The 13,444-nt window shown below is 39.2% G+C and overlaps 1 protein-coding gene across 3 annotated transcripts in view; it reads left to right on the plus strand.

Moving 5' to 3' along the window:
- The window catches only part of asxl1 (ASXL transcriptional regulator 1), a 148,703-nt gene that overhangs the window by 125,668 nt on the left and 9,591 nt on the right, over window positions 1-13,444 (plus strand). Inside the window, exons 2-7 of one of the 3 annotated variants that reach the window (XM_076740411.1) lie at window positions 1,244-1,327; window positions 4,885-5,004; window positions 5,575-5,776; window positions 9,816-9,985; window positions 10,282-10,366; window positions 10,632-10,798. In XM_076740411.1, the coding sequence (XP_076596526.1) occupies window positions 1,244-1,327; window positions 4,885-5,004; window positions 5,575-5,776; window positions 9,816-9,985; window positions 10,282-10,366; window positions 10,632-10,798 (828 nt within the window). Of the gene's footprint in view, window positions 1-1,243; window positions 1,328-1,352; window positions 1,855-4,884; window positions 5,005-5,574; window positions 5,777-9,238; window positions 9,986-10,281; window positions 10,367-10,631; window positions 10,799-13,444 lie in introns of those variants that run through there. The other 2 variants (XM_076740412.1, XM_076740413.1) reach the window with 2 other exon arrangements.

Here is a 13,444-nt window from a genome sequence, read left to right on the forward strand (position 1 = left end):
TTGTCTCTTACAGACTGCAGCTCATCATATACTTTCTTTGCCAGACACTGCATAGGTACACCTGTGTGCATTCCAGTAGAGGAATGCACACAGGTGTGTGTGGCTGAGCTTTTGAATTGTGTTTTTGATTTTATGGGTGTATGTTATAGATGTAGAGTTCAGTACATTCACAACTCCACCATCAACAACAAAATAAAATCAAAACATTCATGTCAGAGATGTACTCAAAGGTTAAGTCAAGCCTCAAGTATTCAACTGTCTGTTCAGTACATCCCAAAGACATTTACTGGAAAATACTGGGAAGTTACCACTCCACATGTATTAATCAGCAACTAGTCTTGGGCCCTTTTCAGGCATGAAACGGGATATTTCTCCTTATGTTCCCCTTGTGATACCTAGACAAAGAAAAAGAAGAAAACTGTACCAATAATCAGATGAGCACTTCCTCCTTAAGTTTTCAGTTATGAATATTAAGTGCTTGACATACATCATGTGAGTTTCCTGTTCCTTGCATAAAATAGACGGAAACAAAACAATACTGGTAAATGGCGGATAAATACAAAAACTTATTTTGATGATTGAATTCACTCAATGTTTAGAATACAGGCTTGCCCCGTGCTTAACAGCATGAAATTCTGTGCGCTTTTTTTCTCAAAACATACTTTCTCTCATTACTGTCAAAAATCAGTCCACAGGACTTGTTTTCAAAAGACATTAGGCTTTAAATGTTCCTTTACAAACTTCTGGCTGAATTTTGTGATGAGTATGCAGGAAAGGTTTTCTTCTTATGACTTTTTGATGAAGGTCGTATTTGTGCAGATGTCTTTGCACCAACACTCCACAGTCTGCTAAATCTTCATGAAAGTGTTTTGCTGTCAAACAAGGGTTTTGATTTGCCTTTCTAGCAATCCTGAAAGAAGGGTTGGGCAATATACGAATTTGCTGCAAAGACTTTGTAGCTCTCCCGTTTATTGTTAATACGGTAACAGGTGCTGCTTCAGTTCAATGCCTTTAAGAGAACTAGTAAAATGATTTTGTTGTTTTTGAAATTTTTGCTTCGTTAAAGTTGCACTCAGACCATTTGTGAGGTAGTGGACCATGTTAAGTCATTTGGAGAAATCTATTTGCCCCAGGCTTTGCAGCACTGGCACTTGAGTCTTGACTGATCTTGTTTTCAGGGTTTTTTATTATCAGTGCAGAAGTGTTCCTCTGTGTCTTTAAAAGCTATGTGGCTGTTTTCCAGGTTTTGGAGAACTTCTCTGATGCACCCATGACTCCCAAACAAATCCTCCATGTCATCCAGACCAAGGGGCTGAAGGAAATGCGGTCAGACACACACACACACACACACACACACACACACACACACACACACACAGAGTTTTCTGTAGGAGCTGTTCTCTTGAACCTGATTGCAGTAATTGATGTCAGAAGTCTTATGTGGCAGAGGTGTACCTTATTGTAGAACTACAAGCCCAAAGTAGGATTAAAGAAAGCACAGTGACACCACCAGCTTCAGTCATCTATTTTTTGTCTAACACTGAATTCGGAGTGTATCACTGCATTTGAATATGCCTCCCTGAAACCTGTGTGATATGGAGTTAAAATCACAGTTCGGCCTTGTCTTGTCTCAGGGTACATCATCAGCAATTGTTTAAGTTTTCGACACCGGTCTTGTCTGCTGTGAGACAAATAGGTCTTACATTTATTCTTATGTATTTTTAGCAGTCAATAAACTGATCATACACCTCACAGATTACCTCAACATATCAATCAATGCAGTTATAACTGAGGGTTTTTTTTCCCGTTTTCTCCCACATGAACTACTTGGCGTGCTGCTGACCTAAACAGGAGGTAAGTTGGAGGATCATAGACCATCATTGCACACATTTGTTATTTATTTTATGGAACCAAATACTGCTGCTCTTTTTCATGCTCTTTCATATTTTCTCAGACCTGTGCTTTCTCTGGGCACATTTGCCTGGTTAAACACTATGTGTCCAATACTGCAACTGTTGAAAACAGTCACCTCTGACCCTTTTTTGTTTTGTATTACATTATTTATTTTAATAGGGTTGATACATTTAAATAAAATACAACTGGTGCAATGTATATTGGACTTATGTTGAACTTGGCCATAGCTAATTTGCAGTCTTTGTCTTTTGTTCATTGTCTTAAGGATACACTCAATTATTTTGTTGTAGTGGCCAGTTGAACCCCATTGTTTTGAAATGATTATTCAAATGTGTACTTTATTGAATTTCAAGACGTCAGCTTAGGATGGGAGGAAATCTGGGGATCTGGGGCCAAAATAGGGTGCCTTAAAAGAACCAATGATTGTCTTTTTATTTTAACACTCTTAGTTTTCCCTTTGGGCTTGGTGAATTCGTTTGTTTGTTTAATCTGTTATTTGGCAAGAGGGTGGCCCAAAGCATTGGCGTTCTTTGTCAATCCCAAGGAATGCCTATTTAAGTTAATAACAATGATCAGGTGTGCTTTAACATTTAACTAAAATATTTGAACTTGTTAAACAACTGTTCATCATATGCTGTCGTTCATACTCAATAAAAAACTTGCTTGAGGTTAAATAGTGTTTGATGCAATAATGAAAATAATCATATATCTTGCCAAAGACTTCCCACACGGATTGTCTTTTTGAACAGCAAAAACACACAGCCCACTTTCTGTGTTTTCAAATGTCAAAGCAATGCAGCATAGCTGTCCCAGGAAAAAAAACAGTACGCAATTCCTAGAGTACTGTTTAAATACATTTTAATTTGTCATCAGTTAGCTACAGGAGGTGAAATGAAAAATTAAATCAATAGATAATATTTAGGCAAAAATTAAGACTGCAGAAAACCAGTAGCCATTAGAGTAAAGAGGAGGGTGTGCAGAATGTCAAATAGAGTCATACTGGAACTTGAATGTCACAGTAATTGTTTAGTTCCAGCTGTTTGATGTCACATGTCTTTGCAGCACTCTTTTTCTTTACAGTTCATCAGGTACAATACAAAAGAAAAAAGAAAAAACGTTTCAAATGAAAGATCAGTTTTAAAAACCACCACAGGATCTGTCACATTTGATAGGCTGTTATAAAGTCATCAAATCTGTTACTGGCCATTAAAAGAGCAAAACTGACAGCATCTTAAGTACTCCATACACTCCCTTAGCTATTTGTAATCAAAGGTTATGCATGTCCAAGGATCTAGAACTGCAACAGTTAGTCGATTAGTCAATCGAAAGAAAATGAATCGTCAACTAATCATTTTAGTCACTTTTCAAGGAAAAATGTCAAACATTGCTGATTGCAGCTTGTTAAATGCAGTTATTTGCTGCTTTTCGTTGTCATTTATGATAAATGTAGAATAAGGGAAGAGTCTCTGGGTTTTAGTTGTTACACAAAAAAAGCAATCTGAAGCTGTCATTTTGGCCTGGTTGTGATCATTTTTCAGAAATTTTCATTATTTTACAACAAAGCAAGTTATCTGTTAATCATAAAAATAATCAGCAGATTAACAGTGAAAGCATTGATAGCTGTGACTCTATATGATGTAACATTTGATTCCCTTTAATGAATTTTAAGAGAAATATATTTCCCAACAAGAAAAATACAATAAGGAAAGGAAATGTATGGTCTGAAAAGGTAGATCACAAATGTAAAGGTAACGTAAATCTTAAGGAGTGCTGTTCTACGGTCTTACAACATTGTTTTGAAATTCTTGTAGTATATTGAAAATTTCAGGACTTGAAAAAATGAACTTGATTTGAGTATTTACAGTAACATGCAAGCTTCTTCATACCGATTGTTAGGTGCTGTATTTTATTTTGTTGCCCGATTATAGCTCCAGAATTTTGATAAGCTTTTATTAAGGATGAAAGATACGGACAAACTCCATTGTCATGGTATATGTAATTTTATGTCATGATTTGAATATATGTATATCATATGCAAATGTATTCATTATTTTCATCGATTAAATAACCAGACAGGCATGTCTGATATGTCAGGTATTAAACAACTGCAATACACCAGACTAGCCAAAACACAGTACTTAATCACATTGATGCAAAAATTCAGTATTACCATTAAATAGGCCTGCGTATTGATTTGTAGTATTGCCCAAAATTACCTGATGCTATCAGAAGTGTTAAAGAGGTAGATACAACACTCTAAATTGTATGGCAAAATCTGACAGTTGGCATATGTATATTGTGTCATGGTGTGCAGTATATTGCACAGGTTTTTTCTCACCACTGTCAACAAGTGCTTGCTCATGAGGGAATTGTTGGGTCTCTCTAGATAAAGAGTTGTACCAGTTCTATATGGAAAGTGTCCTGAGACAACTTCTGTTGTGATTTGGTGCTATATAAGTAAAACTGAATTTGAATTGAAATTGTCATATTGCACAACCACAGCTTTCATTAGTTTTGTTAATGTCTGACCCTCTTGAAACAAGTTAGTAAACCATTAGCAACACTTTCAGTTAGCTGCATGAGTGGCCATATGTGTTTAGTATAACCAGCATGACTGGGACTGTCCCACACAGTAACAATGAAATCAATTTATTTACTGTCATTATAATTAGAGAATCAGCTGTTTTGTGTCCAATCTTGTGAAGCAGAGATTGAAAGGGGCAAAGTGGGGAAAAAACAGGAAAAAGTAATGAGTAAGTGATAACTGGAAACATAGTTGATTGAAGCTCCTTGGCTGATTACACAAAGATATCAAGCGTAGACAGTGCAGTATAGTGATACACTGAGTTCATCTCTTGACAGGCTGGATGACGTTAAATCAACGAGTTGGCTAATTTGCATATGCCTTGACTCTGTGTGTGTGTGTGTGTGTGTGTGTGTGTGTGTGTGTGTGTGCGCGCATGCGCGCACAGTGGTACAGCACCTTTGGCTTGCCTGGTCACCATGCTGCACTCCCAGGTGAGGGGAGACCGAGTCAAGAACAGCATCTTCTTCAAGCTGCCAGGACGAATGAGCCTGTTCACTCTCAAGGTACTCAACTACTCAACCATGATCATCTTCACTCTCAACACACTTCACCAGTCTGCTGCTAAAGGTCATTTCTGTGAGTCTGCATTACCATCATAATTGGTGTCAGTAGAATACGACTCTAAAAAGTTTCTTTTGAAAAAGATTCTGAGAAGTTCTGACTCAATAATCCACAGGTTGCATAGTGAATATTTTTATTGGGAGCTCTTCTGCGGAAGCACACCTGCTGACTGCCTTATTGATGAAACGCTCTCATTTATTAACTGAGGAGGATACAGACAAACACGCAACTTTTTTTTAAGACTAGTCAGCTAGTCTATTTCTTTTATAAGTTAACAATTTTGCGTAATCCGGTGAAGTCAGCATGGACACCAGAAGATGTCTTATTGATTGGTGGCTGTAATTGTTTATAGGTATATATACACTACAGGGTAAAACTGACTCATTCGGTCACATTATTTTGAATGCTTCAGTGTCGCAGTGGATTATATGCATGACCACGAGCCTTTCTGGTGTGCATCACACATGCAGACAAATCCTGCTAACCCTTTCCCTGTACTGTTTACACTGTAGAAGAATGCCCTCCAGTGGACAAAGACAACATCAGAGTCAGAGACACCAACAGAGTCAGTCGGCAGTAGTGCTGCACCAGCCTCCAGCAGCAGCACCCCTGCAGTAGGATCGGCTTTGGCTGCGGTTGGCCCCACGGAGGCCACTGAGCAGGAGAGCTGCGACTCTGTGGAGACCACCGCTGCTGCTAGCGGAGACAATGACGGTAACACCACACCACACGCAGTGACCTGTCATTGCGTGTGCACCAGAGGCCTTTTCCTCAATTTTGTTGTATTGAACAATTGATTGGAGGCTGAATTGTCTTTGTGAAAGGTTCCTTACAACACAGGAAGCCAAAAACAGACCTGCTGAGGCGCCCGAATTGTTTCTTTAAATACACTTCTCTCCTTGCTTGTATGTGGTGACACATTCTTAAGCCAGTCTGTTGGCTCTGAGGACATGGCTCTGTTGAGGGGGTTGCTGCTCTGCTAGCAAGCAGGACCACAGCAGCACAGCTTGGTGTAGTTGCTGCCTTGAATAACCTAATTAAACACTCACCACACCAAGTTTCGTGCTCAAATTTAACACTATACATTTTCTTTAATTATTTAACAGTTACTTTTCCAAATATTTACCAGTTACTTTTGGACATCCACATAAAGCACTCTTCACATCATTCATTTATTTTAAAAGAAAATATGTCCTGGTTCACCTGTTTTACCTGCTGTTTCCTTCTTCCAAAACCGTGTAAAAGAACACTAGGAGCAGAAGCCAGGAGTGTCTGAATTGAATTATAACTAAAGAAAAAGCCAGGAGTTCCGCTTTCATTAAAACAAAATTATGACTGGTGTGTTAATTGCATGCTGAATTAAGTGGAGCACACAAGGCCACATTGCCTCCTAAATTACCATATGATTGGTTGCTGATATAGCCTTTAAAAGAATATTTTTTAAACTGCTCTGCTGCAGTGCCCACAATGAGGCTAAATGACATCACTTACAGCAAACTTTATGGTGAGCAGTGAGGGTAAAAGAGTGTCACTGATCGGTTTTAAGATCAAATTCTGCTTGTTTGTGTGGATCCCAACACAAGAGCAGTGCTCGTCCTGGCAGCGAACAAGCGTATCATCAGGAGTATATTCTCCCCCCTAATGATGTAGGCACTGGCCATAGTCTAGTTTTCGGTTTGTTTATATAATTTTTATTTGTGTTGGGACAGGTATGTGTGTGTATAAACCAATGCCTCATACCACAATGATTGTGCATCCTGCTGCAGTTGCCTCCTTTCCCTCTTGAGGACTCTAACGTTACCACCTTTACCACTTTACGGAACAGTATGTCAGTGGTAGTGATAGACCAGGCTAATATCTGGTATTTTGGCACATCAGAGATGATTAGAGAGATAATCTTTTCCTTTCAGATTTTTTTGATTTTTTTTCATTAGTGTTAAATAAATGTTAGTTGGGACCAAAAAACCAGATGCTGGTGCTACTGTGTGCACTGATGCTTTGTTGTTTTGTTTTATATTTGCAAATTTTTGTTCTCTTATAAACAGAGAATTGCTGCTAAATTGCTGAAATGCTGTTGTTAAGTGCGCTAAAACTTTCTTTTACATTCATTCAAGTTTGTACTATTCTTACCTGTGGACATGTTTTATTCAAAATAGGTGCACAACAGACACTACAGATCTACTTAGATCTGAACAGAGACAATGCAGACAATAACATTAGTGTTATTAGATGTTCATTTAAGTTCAGTAATTGTCTTATTTGTTGTTGTTATTGAATTGTTATATTTTATCAGCATTATATATCAGCCACAAGGCTCTCTTAATATTGGCATCAACCATTGAAAAACCTGGATCAGTCGACTGCTATTCAGTGGTGGTAATGAGGGAAAGGCAAGTACTGTTCTTTCACGTCTTCTCCCAGACATATCCTGCCAATCCAGGGATAGAACCAGTGTCCTTCTGGTCACAAGCCCACTTCTTTCAAGTGGTGAGAAATGTCTTGATTCCTACATTGTCCCAGGTCTTGATGGGGCTATAGAGATTATAAAGAAGCATTCCTCAACACTGGCAGCCAATAGAACATTTTGCTCCATGTCTGAGGTCCACGGCCTGTTCCCAACAATGAGCCCAGACACCCTGTGAAAAAAAATAACAATAATTTCAGTTCCCCCTGGAAATTGCTAAGCTGAGGTAGTAAGCCGCCTAAGTCCAGAGGCATCTTGTCTCATGATCAGTTTAGTTTGGGCCTAATCAGAAGTCACGCTCATTAAAGATGAGAAAAATGGGAAAAATGGTGCCTCGGCTGTTTTTCCCAGAAGATTGTTTCACCTCATAAAAGCGTTTTTTTCTCAATTAAGGTGACCCACCCCCATTCCATGGTCATACTTTCTCTGTTCGTACCCAGAGGTTGTAATGTGTGTATGTGTGTGCGGGTAATATTTGCGTTGAATGTCTTGGCAGTTTCAATCTGTACCGGCTTCCTAAGTAAATCAGAAAATATGCATAAGCATTAAAACTATAAATAGGATTGCCAACATATCTGTATCAATTTGCACAAACATTGAAGTAGTATATAGATTATCATTAAATTATTAAACTGTAATACAGGTAGGTAACCATAATGTATAACACTAGTTGTACTTCTTCAACTAGCTAGTCATACTTGGGTTATTTTGGTGAAAGTAATGCAAAAGCATTGTAATCAGTAACACATTATCCTATACAGACAGCAATGTTGTAAATTAACATATCGATTGAAAATGAAAGAAACTCCTAATATGTAATATATTACTTTTTGAAACAAACTGTTGACCATATGTGCAGCAGTAGGGGATCTTTCTCAGACTGTACTGCACTCTGCGCCCTTGTTCCTTCGGCATGGTGCAGTAGAGGTACCATTTGTACAGATTCAGCCGAACTGTTAGTGAATGTTGCTCTGTTAATGTCAGTCAGAACACAAGGAAAGCAGCTTCAGCACAGATGAAAGCTGCTGTTTTATGAATTCTGCCAAGATGCCAATGTGTCACAGCAGCGTTTGAGTAAAAGATCAAGGTTTTCCCTTATATGAAAAAAACAACCCACACAGGTTATTGTTTCTCACATTACACTCTGACATGAGCAAGAAAAAAGTGAAACAAACATGCTCGCTGATGAGGTCAGCATAGTGTCCTAAAGTAATTCTTAACATTTTTGTGAGTGATGTGGTCATTGTTTTTTATGACACACAAAACAACACTGTTAAACAAGGCTGATAGTGAAGGGATAGGCGAAGCCCCTAACCAGCAGTGGGTGTGGGTGTCATTGGGATTTTATCTTTGTTTAATTTTTTTTATCTTATTATTTTATCATAAATTAAGAACAGGTTTCGAATTTATTTATATTTTAAATATAACCAGGTGTAGTTTCTAGAGCAGAAACGGTAAAGTTTACAACAGCAGAGTCACTTAATACACTTGGTCTCAATGGAAACAAATCTAAAATGTCTAAAATAATATTCCTGACATCAAAATACTGAGTGAAGTTTAAAAAGAATGAACACAGACATTAGTCAGTATCAGTCCTTGCACCTCGTCTCTGTCCTCCCTCTGCTCTGTATGATTCACTTTCTGCACGTACTGCTGGTTGAGAGAGGAGGGGATGGTTTGGAGTGGGGGCTACTGTCTCATCAGTTTACTAGAATTTGCCAAAATTTAAAATGCCAAATGAAGATAAGCAGTTAGGCTACACACAGACAGCTCTCATTTTTGCTTGGTCATAGAAGTTCACTATTAGTTTAACAAACATGTTGTGGTTTTGTAAAACAACAACTGCGGACCAAGCAGATAGAAATATCCAAGCAATATCGAAACTATTTCTAAATATTGCCCTCACTTTACCTTCGCTACTCTGCTGACAGACTGTTAGAAGCTAAGCCCCACCCTTGGTCAAATACAGAGAGGGGAGGACAGAGAAGTTAGTGTGATCATAAATCACAGCAAAATGTGGTAGAGAACTCTCAGCACAGTTTTTTTTCATTACATTTGGCTTAGGTGCTGTGAAAAAACACAAGCAAGTGTTATAATAGTAGGGAAAACCCAGAAGTTGGGATGTACTGTAAAGGTGAATTTCAGTACAAGCAGTCATGTAAATGGTTTATGTTGTAACCAATGTGCGTTGGACACTGCACACCCCTCTTCGAAATGTTGATAGAGTATCTCTGCTGTTTTAAAGTGTGTGTGACAGAGTTGTGAACATTTTTTTTCTCTAACCTGAAGCCTCGGTGGATGAGAGCTCGTCCAGCGCCTCTTGCTCCACAGAGCTGCAGGTTCCTATTACCCAGCCTCAAACCCGTCTCAGCAGGGCAGCAGGACAGCAGGGACGCACAGAAACACAGCAGACCCAACATGCTCAACATGCCCAGACTAGACTGAGCCGCTCAAGACAGGTCAGCATGAAACCACTGGCTGCCCTATGTTTACAGTGGAAACTGTAATGTGTTCATTTGTCAAGGATTTGAGAACACTTCTACATTGTCATTTAGAGCACTGTTTGTTTTAGAATCCAATGTGAATAGTGTTAACTCCTGAAAGACTATCTGAACAAGTTTAAGTCGTTAGCCATTTCTTCCTGTCATGTGTTTGGACTTGATCTGTAGGACAGGAAAACAATACTGCTTAACTTGTTAACTGTACAACTGTCTACTGTCTCCACCTTTCCATCCCACCATTTGTGTTACTACAGTCAGGGAGACAGAGGAAGAAAGCAGTCATGATGCCTCGTGTTGTCCTCACCCCTCTTAAAGTGAATGGAGAGCATGTCCCGTCAGGTAAGAACCACTGGAAATAATGGCATTAACAACACACCAGTAATGAAAGTCAAAATTCAGACTGTTGATCGGCGTCAGTCTGGTCAGACCTCAACATTAACCTGAAAATGAACAGTATGGGAGGCATACTGATAAAATAAAAAGAGGTTTAATGCAATCCATTCTCCAAATATTTGAAGCTAAGATATCCTGTAAAAAATACCCACCAGGCCTGTCACTTGAGCATCAGGCTGAGTGGCTTAGATAACGTGGTTTTCACTGTCAGGACCCATGAAAAGGAGTCGAGGAGGGGTGGATGTAGACTTCGAAACACCAGGCTCCATCCTGGTCAACACCAACATCAGAGCCCTCATCAATGTGCGGACCTTCTCAGCCTTCCCCACACACTCTCAGCAGCAGCTGCTGCAACTGCTGCCAGAGGTGGACCGACAGGTATGTTGTTTTTCTCTCCCCAGCTTTTAGGTCTGTGGTGATGTTGCGTACGTAATAAAACTATCAAACACAAAATTCATAAAAGAATAAAACCATTATTTTGGACATTCAGTGCAACAGCAGGAGTCAAAAGCACAGGACATTTGCTGTGCATCTTTTTCAACTGTCTAACTCAGTCAAGTCTGAAAAAGTTGGGACACTGTGTAAGATGTAAATAGAAACATGATTTGCAAAACACTGAAACCCAGGAGACCAATTGCTGTCATTTTCAAAGTGGAATGTTTTCCCATTTTTCCTTCGTGTATGATTTCAGCTGCTCAACAGTTCAGGGTCTCCTTTGTCATATTTTACATTTCATAATGCGCCAAACATTTTCAATGGGTGACAAGTCAGGACTGCAGGCAGGCCAGTTTAGCACGAGGTCTCTTTTTTACTACAGAGCCATGCTGTTGTAATACATGCAGAATTTGGTTTGACATTGTCTTGCTGACATAAGCAAGGCTCTCCCCGAACGACATTGTCTACTTGGCAGCATACACTACCAGTCAAAAGTTTTAGAATGCCCCAATATTTCCATTTTTTTATCGAAAATTATTCAGTTTAATGTCTCATTGCACTCTGAAATGAAAGCATAGTGCAAATAAACAATTGGAGTTAAAAAATGAAATCATAGAATCAATTTATAGACCAAAATGTATTCTAAACTTTTGAATCATCAAAGTAGCCACCTTTGGCAGATATAACAGCTGAACACACTTGTGGCATTCTTTCTACAATAGAAATCAATTATTCTTCAGAAAGTTCTCCCCAGATCTGTTGCAGAAGTTCCCATAAATATGTGGCACTTGTTGGTTGCTTTGCTCTCACTCTTCTGTCCATTTCATCCCAAACCAGCTCGATAAGGTTTAAGTCTGGAGACTGTGCTGGCCACTCCATGTTTTCAAGCTTACCATCTTGTTCTTTTTAGGTAGTTCTGGCATAGCTTGGACTTATGTTTTGGGTCATTACCTTGGTGTAGGATGAACCCCTGACCAACTAGGCGCATACCAGAGGGTATTGCATAGCGCTGCAGAATGCTGTGGTAGCTGTTTTGGTTCAGGGTGCCTCTCATTCTGTACAAGTCACCGACCCTGGATCCAGCAAAACAGCCGCAGACCATCACACTTCCTCCTCCATGTTTGACAGTTGATGTCACACACTGTTGAACCATCCTTGCACCAACTCGACAGCGTACAAAGATCCTGCATGATGAAATTTTGATTCATCAGTCCATAATACCTTCTTCCAGTCTTCAGTAGTCCACTGGCAGTGTTTCATGGCCCAGGCAAGCCTCTTTGTCTTATTCTGATATTTTAGCAATGGCTTTCTTGATGCAACTAGTTATGTCAAACCGGCAGCTCAAAGTCTTCTCTTCACAGTTGAAACTGAGACTTGCTTACTACGACCACTGTTAAGCTGTGCTGGAAGCTGTTGCCCTGTGAGCCGCCTATCACCCAAGCTGTTAACTCTCAGAAACTTATCCTCTGAGTCATTTGTGGCTTTGGGTCTGCCAGACCTCTTCCTGTCCAGGTTTCCCCCAGTTTCTGAGTTCCTTTTGATGATGAAGAAAACTGTACTCACTGACACCATGACTTTGTAATTTCTCTGTTGGAAAGACCTACATTTTTAAGTGTTATGATGGTCTGTCTCTCTTCCATTGTTAATTGCCCTTTTTTCGCCATTGTAGCAACACACTTCTTTCTGCAGTACAATACTGTTCAACTGATGCTCACGAGGTTATGGTACCACAGTGTGTTCCAACACTGCTTTTATGCAGACAGAGGGGGTTGTAAGCAATCAAGAAAAGTTGGAACACCTGTAGGATTTAGTAGCACCAGCTTTCAAGGCTTGATCAACCTTCATTGCTGCAGAACAGCTTTAAATTGTTAAGCCATTTCGTGTTCCCTGAAAAAGGCCTTTTTGTATAATTCTGAAATGTACATTATTTGCCAGTTTTGGGTATCCTAACCTTTTTTTTTTAAACCTCTGGCAGTTCAGCACTTACCTTTGTACCGTTTCAAACTATTCATTGGACGTGAACGACTAGAATTACAGTAAATAACTGGAAAAATTGGGGTGTTCTAAAACTTGAGCTCAGGACCACAGGAGGTGGCAGTGTTTCTGGATCTGATTTATAAATGGTTTCCTCTTTGCAAGATAGAATTTAAACTTGCATTTGTGGATTTTGTGATGAACTGTGTTCTCAGACACAGGTTTTTAGAAATGTTCATGATTCCATGCAGTAATGCCCACTACAGAATCATGTCTGTATTAAGTGCAGTGCTGTCTGAAGGCCTGATGATCACGTCCAACCAATTTTGGTTTTCAGCTGTCTCCCTTGCGTACTATGATTTTTGTAGACTCTCTGAATCTCTTAACCCTTAGATGCATGACCTACCAATACCTACACTCTTCCATTGTGAAATGACCCCAATTAGAATGAATGCGTTTTAAGCTGTAAACTTAAGAAATTTCTTTCCTTTTGGTTAAAGATGATTATTTTTATTATATTTTGGTCAACAAAAGAATTATTTCATGCTTGACATTTTCCTTTATCACTTTTTATTAACATTTTATCACAAAACAACTTTGAGAAAGGTAAAAAAG

Source organism: Chaetodon auriga, chromosome 10 (assembly GCF_051107435.1).
Source record: "Chaetodon auriga isolate fChaAug3 chromosome 10, fChaAug3.hap1, whole genome shotgun sequence".
Classification (NCBI taxonomy): Eukaryota; Metazoa; Chordata; class Actinopteri; order Chaetodontiformes; family Chaetodontidae; genus Chaetodon; species Chaetodon auriga.